The following is an 18,537-nucleotide window of genomic DNA, read 5'->3' as shown; positions in this document are numbered from 1 at the left end:
TTGGGTGATCACAGTCTCTTTCCACACAGCAACAAGTTCCCCTGCTTTCCCTCCACCCCATTTTGCACTGATGTCAAAAGCCATGCTTTCAGTCCCTTTTTTGTCTGATGAGCTTTGTGATTATTTCTCACTGCTAACTTCTAGATGTTCCCCTTCCTAAAAGTAACTTCAGACTTTCCTCAATTCCGTACATTTGCTAACTTAACCTAACACACTATAAAATGCTTCCAAAATTCACCGTGACTGAAAGTCAGCTTGGATCTCCAGCAATTTAAACACTGTATCTCTCCACCACAGCAGCAATTGCTGCAGTCTGTGCTGAACTGCAGCAAAGCCCCTCTTCCCAAACAGCCTTGATGGCATATGCTTATGAAGGCACAGCACACTCCAAATAACACAGGCTTATTAACGGAAATGTTGATCTTATCTCCTTTATGTGCTTCAATTTATTATGCATACACTGAAGAATTACATCTACAAGCAGAGTAATTGATGCATATGAGCTGGTGAAGATGGGCACCAGTTTTCAAACAGAAGTTGCAGGTATTTGATCACAGCCTCAAACACAATTATTTTTTTTTTAAACCAACAATTATTTATTTCCAGACTAAAACAACATTTTCACTAAGCCAGCATGCATTCTTCCAATGGATTACATCTATATTTAACTTAAACCTGTTCTGAGAGTCTCCCTTTAACACAAAGTCATAATTGTGGAATTAATTTCTCTCTTTTTGTGCTACCCATCCAAATACAGCTCTCAGTAAATACAGGAGAAATCACCATTTACAGAAGGGATGTTCCTAACTACCACCAACGTGTAAGTCGACATTAAGTAACACATCATTGCAGGGTATCTTCCCTTTGCAAAGAAGAACATTTTCAGATCTCAGAAAATCTCAGTGTTCCCAATGTCATCATAGGGGAAAAAAAAGGAAAAAAAAAAAAGAAAAAAAAAGGAAAAAAAAAGAAAAAAGGAGAAAAAAAGGAGAAAAAAAAAGAAAAAAAAAGAAAACCACCTGTTTTACTTCACACCAACAAGCCAACAGGCATAACAGCCTTAATTGAAATAAAGCATACCTGAACTTGAACTGAAGAACTGGGCTCTCAACATAGAGCTTTTTGGCCAAGCCTTCCTTCAGCAAGAAAGGAAAACTTAACTCTGTACACAGTAAAACAAGGTATTACTAGACAAACACTGTGGATAGAGGCACGCTCTTAAAACAGTTTAATAACTACTTGAGCTTTTTCCATAAGGACTCTACAAGATTTGTCTTGTAATAAAAGATGCTTGAAAACAATCCAGTAAGTAAACTGGTACTTCAACATCTCCTTTTACATAGTTTCATAGCAACAGAGAAATAATTCCCTCTGAACATGGGCATGTGCTAGAATAAACATTACCAGGTTTCCTGGCACAGCAACCTCAAAAATGCCTGAGAATGCACTGCAGGATCTCTCAAGAACTTAAAGTTGGTATCTGCTTCTGAGCACTGCTTCGAAGGTACTCAGCAGCAGAGGCCAAGAGCAGAACAAGGAACACACCATCATGACTTACTGCCACCTCTAGTAAATGCTACTGCAACTCCTTATTCCAAGCAAAATATTTAAAATATTCATCTCCCAACGTAAGACCAAAAAACAGAAAGGGAAGAGAGTCCTTGGTTAGTTGATGGAGTTATTTGATGACCCAACTTATGGCCAAGCATTTTGTATTTTCCAGCCTCCTTGCTCATCATTCTGTAGTCAAAAATAACGCAAATCACCAAACAATTCCCAACAAAGAAGAAAAACAGCTAAATAGACATAGAAAGCATAGAAATTACAACTATTTTATTTTCTAATTTAAAAACATTTATTGCTGCACATTTGGTTTTCACCAAGTTGTATCACTCTGTTAGCAACTTAACTTCTGGGGAAAAAAAAAAAAAGAAAAGCAAATGTAAAATCTGCAGACATAGCCTACTTTGGTTAAACAACCACAAAAAATCAACATTTCCAATACTAAAAGTAATGAAATAAGAAATACTGTAATAAATTATTAAAAAATAAGATGAAACTACAGCAAAAAAAAAAAAATCTTTTATCAGATATAAACAATGCAGCATAAGCATTCATTTTCTAGAATTTAGGGATAACCTTGATATCACCAATTAAATTAATCAAAAAATGCTTCTGTTTCATTTTTCTTTGTCTTTTTTTTTTTAACTGACATTGTTGTCACTTTAAATCAAAGTGTAAAAGAGAACAATTTTTCTCTGAACAAGGTTAGGCTCACTCTTATCAGTCAACTGCCCAGTCCTTCTGGCATGAATTTCTGAGTTTTCTAAATCTGTAGCAAGTCTCTTAAATACAGCGCCTGTGGGAATTTCTCTAGAGCCCACCAGCTCTATTATACTTCGTGTAAACTCACAAACAGGTGCAAATCAGGATACCAGCATGAGTCCATCCTTATCACACAGATCAATGAATAATGAATACCCAAGCGTTCCAGTTCTATTTGATGGAGAGATTCTGCCTTGGATTCCTACTTTTCCCCTCAGCTGTTCAAAAAAACACCCTTATTATCTACAGTTTCTAAACTTTGGGAATGCTAAGACAAAGATTTTCAATTTCTTTAAGTTCATTTCTTCCCTATAGCTCAAAAATTGCCCGGCTGTCTCCTTCACTGACCTCCACTAACATCACTAATACAACATCTCAAGGGTTGCAAATTGAACAGACCAGAAACGCTTGGCCATTACTTCTTCTAAAAGTACTCTGGGCTCAAGTCATGCTGTTTAACCTTTATATCATTTAACAAAATAACATAAGAAATAGATTCTTGCCAACTTCTAACCAGTCACAAGGTCTCAGAATCCAATGGAGAGTTTCTAAAAGCCTTAGTCTAACTTGTCTCATTTAATGGTATCTATTTCTGTCTAATTCCAGAGGAAAATGTTCTTCGATGGACAGATGCAATCAAACATGAAAATGTCACACCTCTGAATTGCCTCACCGTTCACAGAGATTACGGCACATACTCCCAGTTTTCACTTGTCAAGAATGTTAATGAACACAATTAGTATTCCCGAGATAATTTGCTGCCAATTCACTATGACACCATCATTGTCCTATGAGTTATTTAACAGCTCTTCACAGGTATCTTCTTCACCAAGAGATATTCATTAAAGCTGACTTTCATTTTAAACACTCTTTTTTCATCAGCATGGATACAATTCAGATAAAATAAAGAATAAACGGCCTGTCCTAGAGATCCCTGACTGTCATACCACTTGAAGCTTTCAGATAAGAGAAGACAGTTTCAGATTAGTCAGTTTTTAAAGATGAGCAGCAAACAGCATTAGGCCATTCTGCAACATAAGCTGACAGGTAGCAATGCCAGCTCGAGAAGCCTAGCTCTTATCTTTCCCACTTTGCAGCTCTCAGTCTTATCTCCAGCCTGTACCAGGCAGTCTTATCAGCAATGGCAGCTTCCTTGTACACAGAGCATATGTGAAGGGGTTCAGTGCACTGATCCACAGTAATCCAGGTCATTTCCCTGGTAAAGTTCATGGGATGACATTGCAAATATTTGCATCAGTACAGGTGAAACTGTGGCTTCTTAGCCATCTAAAGCCGGCTGCAGCTTATTTAAACTGGCTCTGGATAAGGATCTATACAACAACCCCTTTCTTCACTCCTGGCTGTGGATACTCATCCAGCTGCACATCAGCAATTTCATCCAGTTGCGCAACCATACGTACAGCACATCAGTTTTGTTGTGAAAGCAAAGACCTGGCTATGAGCAGGCTTCCAGGCAGATTCAACCTACCTCAGAGCTTGCTCCATCCCTGCTGGAACACAAACCTGCTTCCTGGGACAGACAGACTGCTATAGGAAGAAGAGAGACAAGGCTGCCTTCTGGGATAGCAACACAGGCTCTAACCAGTTTAGATCATTTCTAACATGAAGCTCTGCTCTGAGGTCTTACCATGCTAAAGTGCAGGGATAGGAACAAGAATTGTGTGGGCTGGTGATGAAAAACCTTTACAATGGCACCGTCAATGGATCATGGAATTACAGACAAAAGGAACCACATGCTACAACACCAAAATCCATGTTTCAGGAAATGTTTTTAAAATGAAGTTTATCTTGTTTGCTCACACTCAGCCATATATCCAGACTAGTATGGTACTACATCAGCCACCAGCCATACAGTTCTATCCAGCAATAGCTCAATTAAAAAATGCAGAGCCCAAAACTTTGCAGGTACATATTCTGAAACTGAGTTTTCAGGCTCACGAACATCTCAACTGTCAGTATATTTAACATGACCAATTTGAGAATTTCCTTGTAAAATAAATTACGGAAAGAGAATGCTGCCTGTTGAGGAATGCACTTAGAATTTGATTTTCTCAATTATAAAATATGATGTGCTTTTAGGATCTTATTTGCATTGCAGAGTAAGTCAGACAACCACAGATATGTTAATTAGATCTACCAAGAGAGCCTTTCTCATTCCAGTTAGAGGGTTAAATTATTTTCCAGGCAAATTTGTAAAATCCCCACAGAAGCACAGATAATAACCAAGGCAGATCCTGAGGCCACTGGTTTGCAGGAATACACAAAAACAGTAGAATACTTTTTTAACCCAGCTACTGTAAAAATCTGAAGTACACATTACTACATAAGCCTGATAGAATTCATCCTTTGAATATTTCTAAGATTACACCCACCTAACAAAATAAAAAAAAGAAAAAAAAAAAGGAGACATTAGGTCAATATGACAGTTTATCTCAATACCTCTTGTATTTACACAGATCAATTCACTGAGCTTTGCAGTTTAAGAATGATCACTTAGCTATTTTATCCCTGGTGCTCCTGAAAAATCACAGAATACAAGCATCTGCTGCTTGGTATTTGCATCCACTGAAAACTTAATCATAGGGTTGAACCAAAAATGTGTATGGAGTACCCCATACAGCAACACCGAGAGCACAACTGCTGTTTTTCTCCTCTTGCCCCTTTTCTGAATAGGGAGCACTTCTGCAGTATTGCCATTTGGGAAGGACCATGTAAGGTAAATACCTCTGCTGTTTATCTCACCACTGTTTTTAATGGAAGCAATACTGTTTTGTGTAAGAAGTGAAAATCCAGCAGAATTAGATGCATAAGTGAGAAAGTGAGCATTCTTAAACTTACAGAGCATTCTTCCTGCATAATTCATTTCATACAGATATTTGTTTTCCAAGGTGTCTCAACTTCTCGTGTGTACAAGTAGTGCAAAAGCTTGCAGGAACAAAGTCTACCATCTGCTGCCTGCTCTCCAATAAACAATCCTAGGCTCATCGTAAGCTGTTTACATATCAACCTTTTCCATCTTCTCTGGAGTGTTCCTAGCTTACTAAAACATGTAGTACTTTGAGAAACTAAGTTATTTATAATTAAATGACTGTTGTAAAGTCTGCACCAATCATTTTAGAACATTATGCTGCAATGAGCTAACCCACATTCTTTCCAATGCATAAGTCTGAGGAAGACATAGATTGCATTTTTACAATGCAAAAGGAGCTAGGAGTTATGACTGAACTATTTATATTTAGTATTCTTCTCTCTATCTTATGAAAAAGTCCCAATGACTGATCAACTTAGCTTAATGGGTAACAGTTTTTTAACTTTTGCTGTTAATATGCAGAAGTCCTTGGTGTGCCCAATGTGTAATACATGTAGATTTAGATCTGTATGCAGAGACTTCCTTTTGTTTAATAAAAACTTACAACCTATATATGATAAAAACAGGTTGCAAAATATTCCACAAAATATTCATAATAATCCTGTATTTGAAATACATAGGCAGTATTATTAAGTATATTGCTGTTATATTCATCCAAAACAGGAAACAGTTAATGACTTATGAATTATTTCATATAGGAAAGTTTAACCTTTAGCTTTCAAAGCTGTTAAGATCCCAATGTAAATTGAATTCCACTGCTATGGATTTTCTTTATGAAATTAATTTGTCGTCTTGTGTTTCTTATCATACTTGTTCAGGATGAAAGAAGAATTAAATGATTTATTTTGTTAAATGATTAAGTGAAAAGGCATTTAACAGCAGAAAACAGACTTAATCCCCAAGGACAGAAATATCAAGTAAATAATTTGTATGTACTCAAAATGGCTTAGGTTGGAAGAGACCCAAAAGATCATCTAGTTCCAACCCCTCTGCCATAGGCAGCGTTGCCAACCACTAGATTAGTTGCTGTAATGGTTGTCTCAGACCACCTCCTTGCCTTACATGTGCCCTCATTTCTTCCATGACCTTCCCAGTCACAGACATGAGGCTCACCAGCCTGTAGCTTGCTGGGTCTTCCTTTCTCCCTTTTATAAAAACAATAGTGATGTTCCCTTTCTCCAGTCACCAAGGACTTCACCTGACAGCCATGACTTTTCAAATACGATAGAGAGCAACTTGGCAACCACATCAGCCAGTTCCTTTAGGAGCCTGAGATGCATGTCATCCAGCTCCACAAGACTTATACATGTTCAGCTTTTTGACTCTTCTCTGTCACTCAGCAGTACATCCCTCTCCCACACTGAAATCTAATTTAAAGCTCTGGTGATAAGCCCAGCCAGCTTGTTACCCAACCTAGAATACTCTTGCCCCTACTGAGCAGTTGCATCCCATCCAATGTCAACATGCATAGTCTATATTGTTGATCTTGCAAGGATGCCGGTAACACATATGGAGAAGTTGAAGAAAGAAGGCACGTTGCAGTGTATTTAAGTCACAAGAGTGCATAACTGGTTTAGATGCTGATATGTGAATTCATCCTGCTTTGCAATAGTTAAAAAAGAGAAAAGAGAGAGAGTAAAGAAAAATGGAACTGACAACAATTCTCTGATGACACCATTGAAGAGTGTGGAAAAACTACAAAACTATAAAGCCTCTGAGAATGAGACACATTACATTAGTGCCCGCAGAGGTGGATCTGGTATAGTTCCATATCTCACAAATGCTGAGTAAAGTCAGTTTCAAAATGACCTTACACCCTAGCCCTCGTTTAGCTTTCAAAAGCACAAAAATTGCCAGTGTATCTTAGATACACCATATCAGCATTCAGTCAAGATACTGACTTGAATATTCTTCTTAATATGAAAAGTATAACCTAGGGCTCACAATCACACATTAAGAAATAGAACACCTTTTTAAACAGTGACAGAAGACTCAAACGAAGAACCTTCTGATTATTCCTGGCTTAACCTTTAGCAGCTGAGTTCTCTTTCTCATAAAAGAAAACACTGTATTTTATTTTGGATAGAAATGTCTTGATAGCAAAAAAAAAAAAAAGTTTTAGCTTTCTAATTGAAGTACATATAAAATATTAACCTTGTTCTCCTGTTAAATGGCTGACTACCTCATCTTCCACCAAAGATAAATTATTTTTCCTTACAAGTTTGCATGCAAAGAACCTGGCCATCATGAGCAGATGGCGCAGCGTGACCGAGCATCACAAGCCCTTTCAGCAACAACCACCCGCTTCCCCAGCATGCGCTACTTAATACAAACACATCCCTCTTCACACTGATAAAAAATTAATCGTATTTTATATACAAAGACAAGTTTCCTTTTTTATTATTTAGTAACTTATGATTCTAGCTTCAGCTTCATCCTCGTGAAACAGAAATACACACAAAATAAAGAAATCACATTGAAATACTTTCCATCCTTTGCTGTAGAGAAACCCCCACATGCTCTGTGACAGCTTGCTGCATGCAGGGATGGCTCTCCCCAGCTAGCTCAAGAAGCAGCACTGAGCATTTTTGGAATCCTGCAACCACTTCTGCACTCTTGGTTTGGCTGTTTTTTAATTAAAGAGAAAAAGAACCTTGGCATTTACAATCTCAGTTACATACATGAAGCAAGCAGAGGTGAAAGGCAAGCAGACTGTCTACCTCATATCAGGCCATTGCTAACTCCTTCCAGATGTGCCCCATTATCAAACAGTGATGCAGTTTCATCCAAACACCAAAAAACACCAGATGAAGAGATTGCCCATTTTTAGATTTCTCTTACCCATCCAACTCCAGCATCAGAAAGCAAATAATATTTTAATGCTTATTTCAATGACAAAGGCTGGAATTCTTTCATTTCTAAATTTAAAAACAGATTTTAGCATGCCAAGCTGTGACAAGGGAGGTTCCTCAGAGGACTCCAGCAGCATTTTGCCTTCAGTCTTTTTACTTGTATTTCCCAAAGCCAGTTTTTACCCACTTTCCACATAACATAGGCAGCTCATGCAGCCCGTAGCTGAGAACCAGCCTGTAACAGGTGCACTCCTACAAAGTAAGAGCCAAGCTCTGTTTTCCTTAGCACTTGAATAGCAAGCAGCTCATCTCAAACTGATATTTTCAGTTGTTGAAATAAGCTGTAACAAATAAGGAGATAAGTATGACTGGATGAAAGAGAGCATTTCTGATACCATTCCCACAATGTATTTGCTATTGTTACAGAAATTGAAGCAGACAAATGATAACAACGAAATGTGTGTCAGCTTCCTCTAAGGGCTCTGGTTCCCCAGTAACATCAATTTATACCAAGATAGATAATGAGGTTCAGACTCACAGGTGCCTACTTGGCCATCACCATATGGACTAACCTGTATTTATAAGTTGTACACTAAAGACTACATACATTTAAAGCCTGATGTTTCATCAAGTTGAAACTACAGAGCGATGACTCAAAAATGATGGACTTCCAATTGAAGGTAATCAAGTATTGTTTCCCAAGTGGCTCCATTGAGCAAATAGCAGGAAAAGAGAAAGAACCAGTCAATCATTCGTATAAGAGCTGAGAAAAATAAGGTTACACAGATAGTAAAAATTTCTTATTTTACTACTCTGTGGCAAAGTGCAAGAGGTACCTTATCTCAGCAAGTAAATGTCTTGCTTCAGGTCAGTGCCCTGGCATGGGCAAATTCATTCCCAGGGTGCTTTAATGGATGGAATGACACAGTGCTGAGACATAACCTGCAGTTCAAGGAATTATTTTGATAAAACCATGCTGGGAACTGACTCATCTGCTATTCTGAGAACTTGCTGCCTTACAGAGAGAAGTAATTCTCAATGTACTAACCCAGCAAGCACTATAATCCTGGGACACCTTCGCAATGGGAAGCACTCACACACCATTCAGTTTTGACCTCTCAAGATCTTACAAAATCTCTGGGTTAGAATTGAAGGTGTTTTTACTTTTCATTCTTCAGCTTAACCACGATCTGCCTTATTTAACTTTAAACCTAATTCCACGTAGATAAATTGTTTTAAATAAATCTATCAGTTCATGTACCATAATATTAATCAATGTGAAAATAGTAATGGTCAAGACAAATACATTCAGAGAATTATCACAAATGTGCAAATGATTAATTAAAAAACATCCATCAGGTATTGTTCCTTCTGATGAAATTTAATGGCAGAAAATGCCCTATGATGTTGGGAGGGGTGGGAACCACACAGAAAAAGACATCTACTACTAGCCCTAAGATAAAAACATTTCAATTAGTTATTTGTATTGCAAACAGAAAAAAAAAAAAAAACACTTGGGTGAATCAGCACTGCATATTCCTCAAGACACACAGATGCAAACATGTTGGTTTGTTTTTAAGTATCTTCCCACTGTTATCATCAATCAAGTTCAACAAATCAAAGCATATCGCTCTACCTTTTGGTTGTTTTTCACTTAAGTGCAACATATATAACTTTTATCATGCATCTCTGCACACAACAGAATGTAACGCCAGAGAAAGTGCTTTACTCTGTTAGATATTAGCCACACTAAAAGTGCAAGACAACGTATCTGTTAATACAATACATTCTTTTAATACTCTGCTATTGACATGCAAACACCAAAGCAAAACAAGGGATATCATCTTTGCAGTAAGTTACCATAACCACAACAAACTGCAAAACAACACCTTCTTACTAATTGATACATTCTACTTGGCACCATGCTAACCAGTCAACTCACAGCATTTAAAATTCAAGCTGCAAGATCTTCGGTTTTTACAAGTTAATTTACTGTAAGAAATGTGATTTTATCATCAGTGAAACGATACTGAAGCAGAACAGTAAAAAACAACATTCAGAATTGCAATTTACTTTTTACATCCTTAAAAACTGAAGTTCTCTGTATATGTGAAAAAAACATCACAATGAGAATTGTTGAAGGACCATAGCTTCAGCTTGTCTCAACTAATATTGCTATTATTGATAAGACAAAATACCAAATATATCTATTAAAGCACATTCTCTAGGTAGAGTCCTTTTGTTTTGCCTGAATTAGTTTACATTCTGCAAGTAAACTTGGAACTCTTTTGAAACAGTTTCAAAAATTGAAAATATAGACACAGATAGAAAGCACATCTCCTGGGTTACAATCAAGATCCAACAGAATAGAACCTCTTGAAAAAAGAATCTGAGTTCCTAAGACTTGTGGGTCTATCATAAAACAGCACTAATTTAAAGGCAGTTCTCTCTAGTAAACAAAACAGTAAAATTTCACAATATCACCTACTAAGCAAACACTAATTCATCTGAAAATAAACAACCTAAAAAAATTTTTAAAACAAGAAAAGGTAGTAGGTTAAGAGATTTCAGAAATATTCAAGTCTGATAGAAAGAAAGACTATGTAACTATGAACTTTAAGGAGATAGTTTTTATCTAGATTACAAATTATCTAGATTTAATAAATTATCCAGATTGAAAATGAGCCGCACATCTTACTAATACATTTAAAAACCAAGGACAAAATAGGAAGAAAACAAAGAAATTTTAAGCATAAGGTTCGGAGTCCGTTTAGCTGTGCTATTTGCTGTGGGCACAAGGTCTTTTTCAGAGACATCATGTGAAAGAGCCCATTTCACACAATATAACTGCTGCATTGCTTTCACATGCACAGCCTTATATGACAATTATTTTGATCCATCTGCCTCAAACACTACCATGCTTCATATGCAGCCCTTTCTCTCTCTTCCTATGCAATCTTTGATTAGCAAACACCTACGCTCGGAATCCTTTCTAAAATACTGCCCTTTATTCTGTGTCCTTTACACAACAAATTCTTAAGGAAAAAAAACAACATAACACAAATATATACTTTTTAAATTACTTACTACAAAATAATGCAAGACCTGAACAGCAAAGTCATTTTTGAAATAACATTTGCCTATGATCTGACCTATACTGTAGAACACTGAAAATTAGAAATTGCAAAAATAGCTGCATAAAAAAATAAAACTCAGTCTTTTCTTTCTTGTCCAGCAACAGATTGTTTTAGTAACAGCAATCTGTTAGACAAATGAAAAGAAGAAATTACCAGGCATCAGACTGTATTAAGAGTCACAAGACAGTGAGTCATTACACAGCAAGCCAAGTAAACTGACCAAGGACTATGAGAGCCTGCATTTCTTGCATTCCTACAGCTAAAAGATCCAGAGAAGCTACTCTTTGAACAAAAAGGTCTGTCTAAACTGCAATAAAGAAATAGGAACACCTGTGCACCTGCCGAGAATCAAGGAAGAAGTTTGTACCTCCAGGGATAAAGCATCAAGAAGAAACTGTTCATCTACCCTTGTTACCAGAAAGCCTCCACTAGTATCAGTTGGGAAACAGTTTGCCTAGGAAGTCTGTGGAATGTCCATTACTGGAGGTTTCTAAAAAGACAAGTCAGACAAGTTTGTGAAAGGTGGTTTAGTGTATAAGAGTATAGCTGATGCATAGAGAAGACAGACATCAATGACTTTTTAAGATACCTTCACACCTATCTTTTTCCTCCAAGGTACTGAATTTTGACTGTCTCCAGTTTGGTAGACTCAAAATCCACGTTTTTCTCTAGTGACAGTTCAGTAGGAAACCAAAGATAATCAAAGCACACAGAAGTATTGAAATTGTTTTTAACACAGTACACTGGCTGACAGCTCTTTCTCTGTAAATGATCTTTGGTAAAGAATAAAAAAAAACTGCACTTTTTCAGTTACTTTCTTTTCCTTCCCATCTTCATCAACAGACTCAGGTAACTCGATGCTAATACTTGTTATGTTGATCACAGCACGACTCTTCATATTTATCTCAACTTGATCACTGATAAATTTTGTCTGCATTAAAGAAGTTTGGTACATTCCAACTAATAGTAATATAACAAATTCAAAAAAAGAGAAAGGTTGAAGCAAAACAAATCCTTTCCATAGGACTTAGATTTTTTTTTATATTCAGTGGAAATGATTTTTTATTACCATGGTCTCCACACTTGCATTTCACTCAACTTGACAGCAAGTGCTTACTTTTCATAAAGAAATCCTCCTGAGCGTGGTGAATCATGGAGTCCAGGACTTTGCATTATGGCATGCTGGTTGGTGTGACAGGGAAGGTAAGCAGGGAAGCATTTGTGCAAGAATGAAGAGTTTCACAAAAGCAGTTCATATTTCTAATTTACTGAATTTTATTGTTGAAAAAACTTACTGTAGAATGGTATACATTGTGACACAGAAAGTCATATTTCTCAATTACTTTTCAATTTCTGGATTGTTTTTCTTAAGAAATCAAATCACAAATTCATCCAAGTTAAAGAACGAGATTTAACTCGTCTTTGTAGTCTCCAATTCTTCTCCCTTCAAGTCTTGCTCAAATTATAGCCACAGTTTCAGCAAATAGTATGAGGAATCATTTCCTCAGTGAACTATATTATGCAACAAGAACTTAGAAACAGATTCATACTTTTGAAATACTTTACAAATAAATATCTTCTTCTGTTTGGTTCCTCAGGAATTCCTCTGAACTCCAAAGCTTCCTTTGTGAAGCAGATAATATTCTTTCCAATTAGCAAAGATACCAGCTGCTCTTACATAGCTTATTTACTAATTAAAAGCTATCAGAGTTATAAAATATAAAAACTAAGCATCTACAAAAGATGTGGCTACTTTACACTGCCTGAAATGTTGCAGTATTTCTCTCATTCTAGTGAGCTCTGTGTGCAAAGAAAATTTTTATTATGTGTTCTCATTTAAAAGAAAACATCCACAAACACTTAAATGAGATGTAACAGATTTATGAATAGCGTTTTCAAAGAAAATAGGTTTTAAACTAATAAAAGGCATATATCTACCAAAGTCATTTTAAAGGGATTTCACAATAAAAATTAATTCATACAATAAATAGCACACAAAAATGCCAACTAAATCACGAAGCTGTGATTTTCATTACCTGACAAGAACGAAACTGGTTGACCAGCAGTGTGCATCTCTGTGGGTCTTTTCTTCCATCTAAACTGTCCAGTTCAGCTGCTACTTGATTTAGTTCCTCATCTGCATAGTAGAACTGAGCAAGGAGCTGCGGGTCTGTTCTCTGTGTAGAAGAGATGCATAGAATATTGCGTTACAGAATATTACATTACTTTTTCGCAATTAAAAAAATACTCCAGTGAATTATATTGATTGTACTTTATTTTTGAAGTCATTGAAGCCAGCTTAGTAGGGTATCAGCACAAAAAGAACGACATTGAGACATTTATAAAACGTCTCACAAAATCTTCCCACCTTGAAGAAAAAAAAAATCTCTCCTCCAACAAAGTGGGTATTATTAAACTACTGTTATCTCCAAAACCATCCTCGCATTCTCACCCATGGTGGCATAATTGCCTGGTGGACAAACAACTGAATCACAAGCTTTGTTTATTAAACAAAAGTTTGCTTCAATTTTGGCAAAACAAGACAACAACCACCACCTGCTGCCAGCACAAAGCAATGCGAGAGGCCTTCAGGAGAAGCTTCTACAGCTGCTGGTTGGACTCGTGACCACTGCAGTGACTCCTGAAATCCAACTGTCTGCAGAGGTTTATGGACACTGGTGAGATCCACCTGAGCATTCTCTTTTCTAGGCTAAGTTGTCCAGCTCTCTCAGCTCCCCTCAGCAAGAGAAAGGGTGAGAGCACAGAAAGTAATGTGAAATATCATATAATCACAAAGTACAACTCCGGCAGAAAAAACCCTTTGGGCCTTTGCATTACACAAACATTAAACCTACAGAGCTGCACAGTCACACAGTTAACTACTGTGAGACCTGGTCTCATTAGTGATGCTACAGACCGCCTCGCCGGTGCATGCTGCATGGTTTCTCAACTAGCAATTTAATGGCACGACAACAACAACAGCCCTCCCTGAAAACAAACACACCAGCTCCTGTTCCTACATGTCCTACTTATGCATGAATATAATGATTTTAGGCTATCTTTCAGCTTTCTACATTGCTAGTTCACACCATTTGAACTGGGAGGCAAGTCAGAAATACTTTTTAAGTTGATGAAACATAATAATGAAAGTAACAGTAATGAAAGTTAGGATTTTTTTTCTTTAAGCAGGAAACCAGTTGCCTACAAAATAAATGACAGAGAGCCTTAGCAATCTTTAGATTTTTCCTCTGCATTCTTTCAATATTGCCTTTGATTGAGTAGCTACAGTACACTGAGCATAAACTGTGAGACATTTAAATTTTGGCTTCATTAAAGGCTTGACAGAAAAATACGCAGGGAGAGAGAGATAAAGCTGGTAGCACATGGGGAATAAACAAAATCCAGAATTAAGGACAGAGAGACCCTATAACTGAATTACTTAATTTGGTTGGGTTTAGCACTAAATTCTCACATCTCCCCTACCCAATTATTTTTATTATATCTGTTGTTTACATATTCCTTTAGTATTTATTGACATCAAGAAAACTTTCTAGACAAAATTGTTAACCATAGACACAGGAATTTGTGCATGGAAGTGTGGCAAAACACAACTTATTTATATGCTTCTAAATTGTACTGCAGAAGCAAAATAGGGCAATTTGTTGAGCGGTCCCAAGCTAAAAAAGCAAATGTAAGACCAAAACAGTTAGCTCCCATGTGGCTGATCTTTTAAATCAGAGAAACAGAAGTTTTAATTGAGTTCTCTTTCCCATGTTATGTTTGTTGCAGATTAGTATCGTGATCTTTGATTAATTGTGTCAATCAGGTGGGCCCTGGCAAGACAAAGTTGCATGAGATTTTAAATCTCCTAGCAGGGAAGCATTTAAAGTTTGCCCACAAACTTTCTAAATTCAATTTGTTCCAACCAGTAGGAGAAAAGAGGCAGCACCATACTCTGTGCCAATTTTCACTTTCAGCTTGTGCAAAACATGGTACAAATGATTCCACCAGAATAGGTTACTATTCACCAGCAGAGTAACAGTTAGTATTTCTCATCTTCAACTGTTCAAGTTAATAGAAAAACTATATTTGAGTGCACCTAACTGAGAACCTTAATATTCTACTTGTTTCCAGAATTAACCACATTTACAATCAAGTTCATTTATCTAGATTCTTGTTGTGATTAGCTGGACTCATCCTCTAGGTATTGGATCTTGCCTTTTTCCACTAGAGCATCATGTGTTGCAGCTACTTCTGTTCAGTTATTTTTGTATCCACAGACTGCAGGAACCCTTGTTGCCACAATGCCCTTGTACAAGTCGTACAGATTTTTGTTCCTGTTTTGTTGAGGTGGTAACAGATAAAAAACATAACCAAACACCACCCTGAGACGGAGCTCTCCACATAGGAGTCTCTTCCACTGTACAAGAACATCTCGTATTTCCTCTGATGTTTTTCTGCATTTTACAAGTCATGTTCTAAAAGATTCAGCCCATCAAGCAATGCAGGTTATCCTCATGTAGCATAATTGCCAGCATGTGACTTACCAACACAGGACTGCATTCACCGCAGATTCAAAATCAGTTTTTTGTGCATTGGTAATTATTTATTATCCTCATTTATAAGATATACATCAAGTATTACTTCAGTCAATACAAAGATAGGAATTGGCATATCATCAGTTACAGTAATAGTTCATTATTCCTTCTATTAGGAAAGATCACTCACAGAATTTTTTTGATGTGTGCATTCTCACCAATAGCTCACACACTTATTTCTTATTAGGTATTACTTCTCATTCTCAGCTCACGAGGTCAGAGATTTAATGCAGAAGACTGCAGAGCCTGCCATTGCCAAGCTCAGTACTGAACAGCCCATGTGAGAAGCTGTATTTAACTACTGAACTGGTTACATACAGATTTTGCCAGCAAATCCTCACCTAGATTAGGTTAGTTCAGTTTATTGCACAATAAATTCTGATTTGATTTTTATCGGGATTTACATAAACTATAAGAGAGTGGTAAAAGAAAAACACCTTAGGTTTAAGTAAGCTGTCGGATACAGGTTGTTAGATAAGTAACAGGTCTGTAAGATTACACATTATCAGTTGAAAAGATGCTACTCTCACATCTTGTAAACAAGCTGGTCTTTATCAAAAACAGAAGTTGTCACTTAAAAAAAAGTGTAAGCAGACTGGAAAAAGAAGAAATTCTAGCTCACACATCTCAACACGGGACAGAAGCTAGCAGCCAGACAGAAAACAGATACTATAATGAGAAGCCAAGGTGCTAAGAGAAATCTCAAACCAGTCAGTAATTCCAGAATCGCTTTGAAAAATCAAGTTTCCAGAAGTAAGGATTTTTCTTTTGAAACAAGATTTGAAGCATCTTTTGCATGATTTTAATGTCAACTTTTGAGCATACTGCTTTTTTTTTTTTTTCAACTAGCTAACAGATAAAATAGGCATGGTCTTATAAATATAACAGACAGCAGCCCATAATTTGAACACCAAGGAACATTTTCCCCAGATTTCTGTGATCCTTCATAGAGGATTTTAAATTCTTCTATACATGTCACGGTACGGATGGAGTCACACCACCACCACCACAAATAAAGAGGGAAGATGTCATCAACACCAATAAGCCAAAGAACAGACTGAAACAAAGAAACTAGAGAGATGAACAAAATCCTAGCTAGTGATACTGTTATTTCCTGATTCTCCAGAAAATAACATTCATCATGTTTGAACTGCTGATAAAAACCTTTCAGAACAACAGATAAAGCCCAGCCCTGCTTAAATAAAATTCACGGACTTGATATGAAAAGCTCCTTGGTTGTCCTTTTGCAGTTCTTCAGTATCTTAAGTATTCACAGCTCTCCCACGTGCTCAAGCCCTGATCTGACCCTAATCAAAAGAAACTACAAGGAAAAAGATTTAATTATATATACACCTTCTTCAGATGTTAACGTGGATCACTTTTTGACAAGGGAATACCATAAGCCTACACCCACTGGGGAAACTTTTCAAATAGCATTTGGTAGTGGTAAAAGGTACATTTTACATATATTTTATTACACATCAAAGCAACTCCATCCACAAACATCTACAGGATGATATTGGGTAAGAACAGTCAGTCCCCATAGGATAATTTTAATTGCTGTAGGTGCCAGGTTATGTTGCCCTTCCAAAGTCAGGATCAGTTAAACATCAACTCTATTTTGCCATAGCTGATGGGATGGGATTTTACTAGCTGACATGAGAAGTTGTAGGGGAAGACCATGGTGTTTGCATCAGCACAACTGTTATATCTATATGGCCGCCATTGCTCCCCATTCAGAAATAGGAAGGGTAGTATAAATGTCTGTTGTCAGTCTAAATCTGTGTTTTGGGGCAAAGGAAACAAGTGGATTGTCACAAAACCAGGCAAAAAGGATAAACCTTGAACTTTCCATTCTCTGGAATAAATACAGCAGTTATTGGACTTTACCAAATAGAAAAAAATTACTGCATGGCACAGAAATGAGAACAAAGTCCCCGCAAGTGAAAGTACATTTGCTTTGAGACGGGAATTTGAAAATGCTATAAGTAAAAACATCAGTTATGTTCTCCAGCACACAAATAATATTCTGTAACATTTTAGAAAACAACTCACTATACACCATATGCTTTGTGTATCACAAGGCAGAGGAAGGTGCTAAGAATTTAAGCATGGTCAGTTCTACATCTCAGAGGCGGTGTTATGTTTTGAAAGCCTAAAACAGATGTTGCACATTACTAGTTTTAAACTAATTAAACTCATTTAAGACTTATGTAAAAAAAAAAACAACTTGAGGGTTGGTTTCTTTTTTTTTTTTCTGAAGTAAAAGGATTTAGGCTCAAACTCCTAAATGTATCCATTATCAATGTGAAAAATAATAGAATCCTTAGAGTTGGAAGGGACCTCTGAAGGCCATTTAGTCCAACTCCCCTGCAACGAGCAGGGACATGCACAGCTACATCAGGTTGCCCAGGTACTGGTCCAGCCTGGCCTTGAAAGTCTTCAGGGATGGGGCATCAACCAGATCTCTGGGCAGCTTGTGCCAGTGCCTCACCAGCCCCACTGTAAAAGACTTCTTCCTTTTATCCAACCTAGATCTACCCTCTTTAAGCTTGAAGGCACTTCCCCTTGTTTTGTCACCACAGACACTGCTAAAGAGACTGTCTCTTTCTTCCCTGTAGCTCCCCTTTAGATACTGAAAGGCTGCTGTCAGGTCACCTCACAGCCTTCTCTTCTCCAGGCTGCACAGCCCCAGCTCTCTGTCTGTCCTCATAGGAGAGGTGTTCCATCCCTTG

At 37.1% G+C, this 18,537-nt stretch overlaps 1 protein-coding gene across 4 annotated transcripts in view; it reads right to left on the bottom strand.

Moving 5' to 3' along the window:
• The window catches only part of ZFYVE28 (zinc finger FYVE-type containing 28), a 144,422-nt gene that overhangs the window by 60,719 nt on the left and 65,166 nt on the right, over positions 1-18,537 (bottom strand). For all 4 annotated transcript variants that reach the window (XM_031588288.2, XM_090139740.1, XM_031588289.2 and 1 more), the window contains exon 2: positions 13,241-13,381. In XM_031588288.2, the coding sequence (XP_031444148.1) occupies positions 13,241-13,381 (141 nt within the window). The remainder of the gene's footprint in view (positions 1-13,240; positions 13,382-18,537) is intronic.

Source organism: Phasianus colchicus, chromosome 4 (assembly GCF_987193195.1).
Source record: "Phasianus colchicus chromosome 4, bPhaCol1.hap1.1, whole genome shotgun sequence".
Taxonomy (NCBI): Eukaryota; Metazoa; Chordata; class Aves; order Galliformes; family Phasianidae; genus Phasianus; species Phasianus colchicus.
This window is presented reverse-complemented; position numbering and strand designations above follow the sequence as displayed.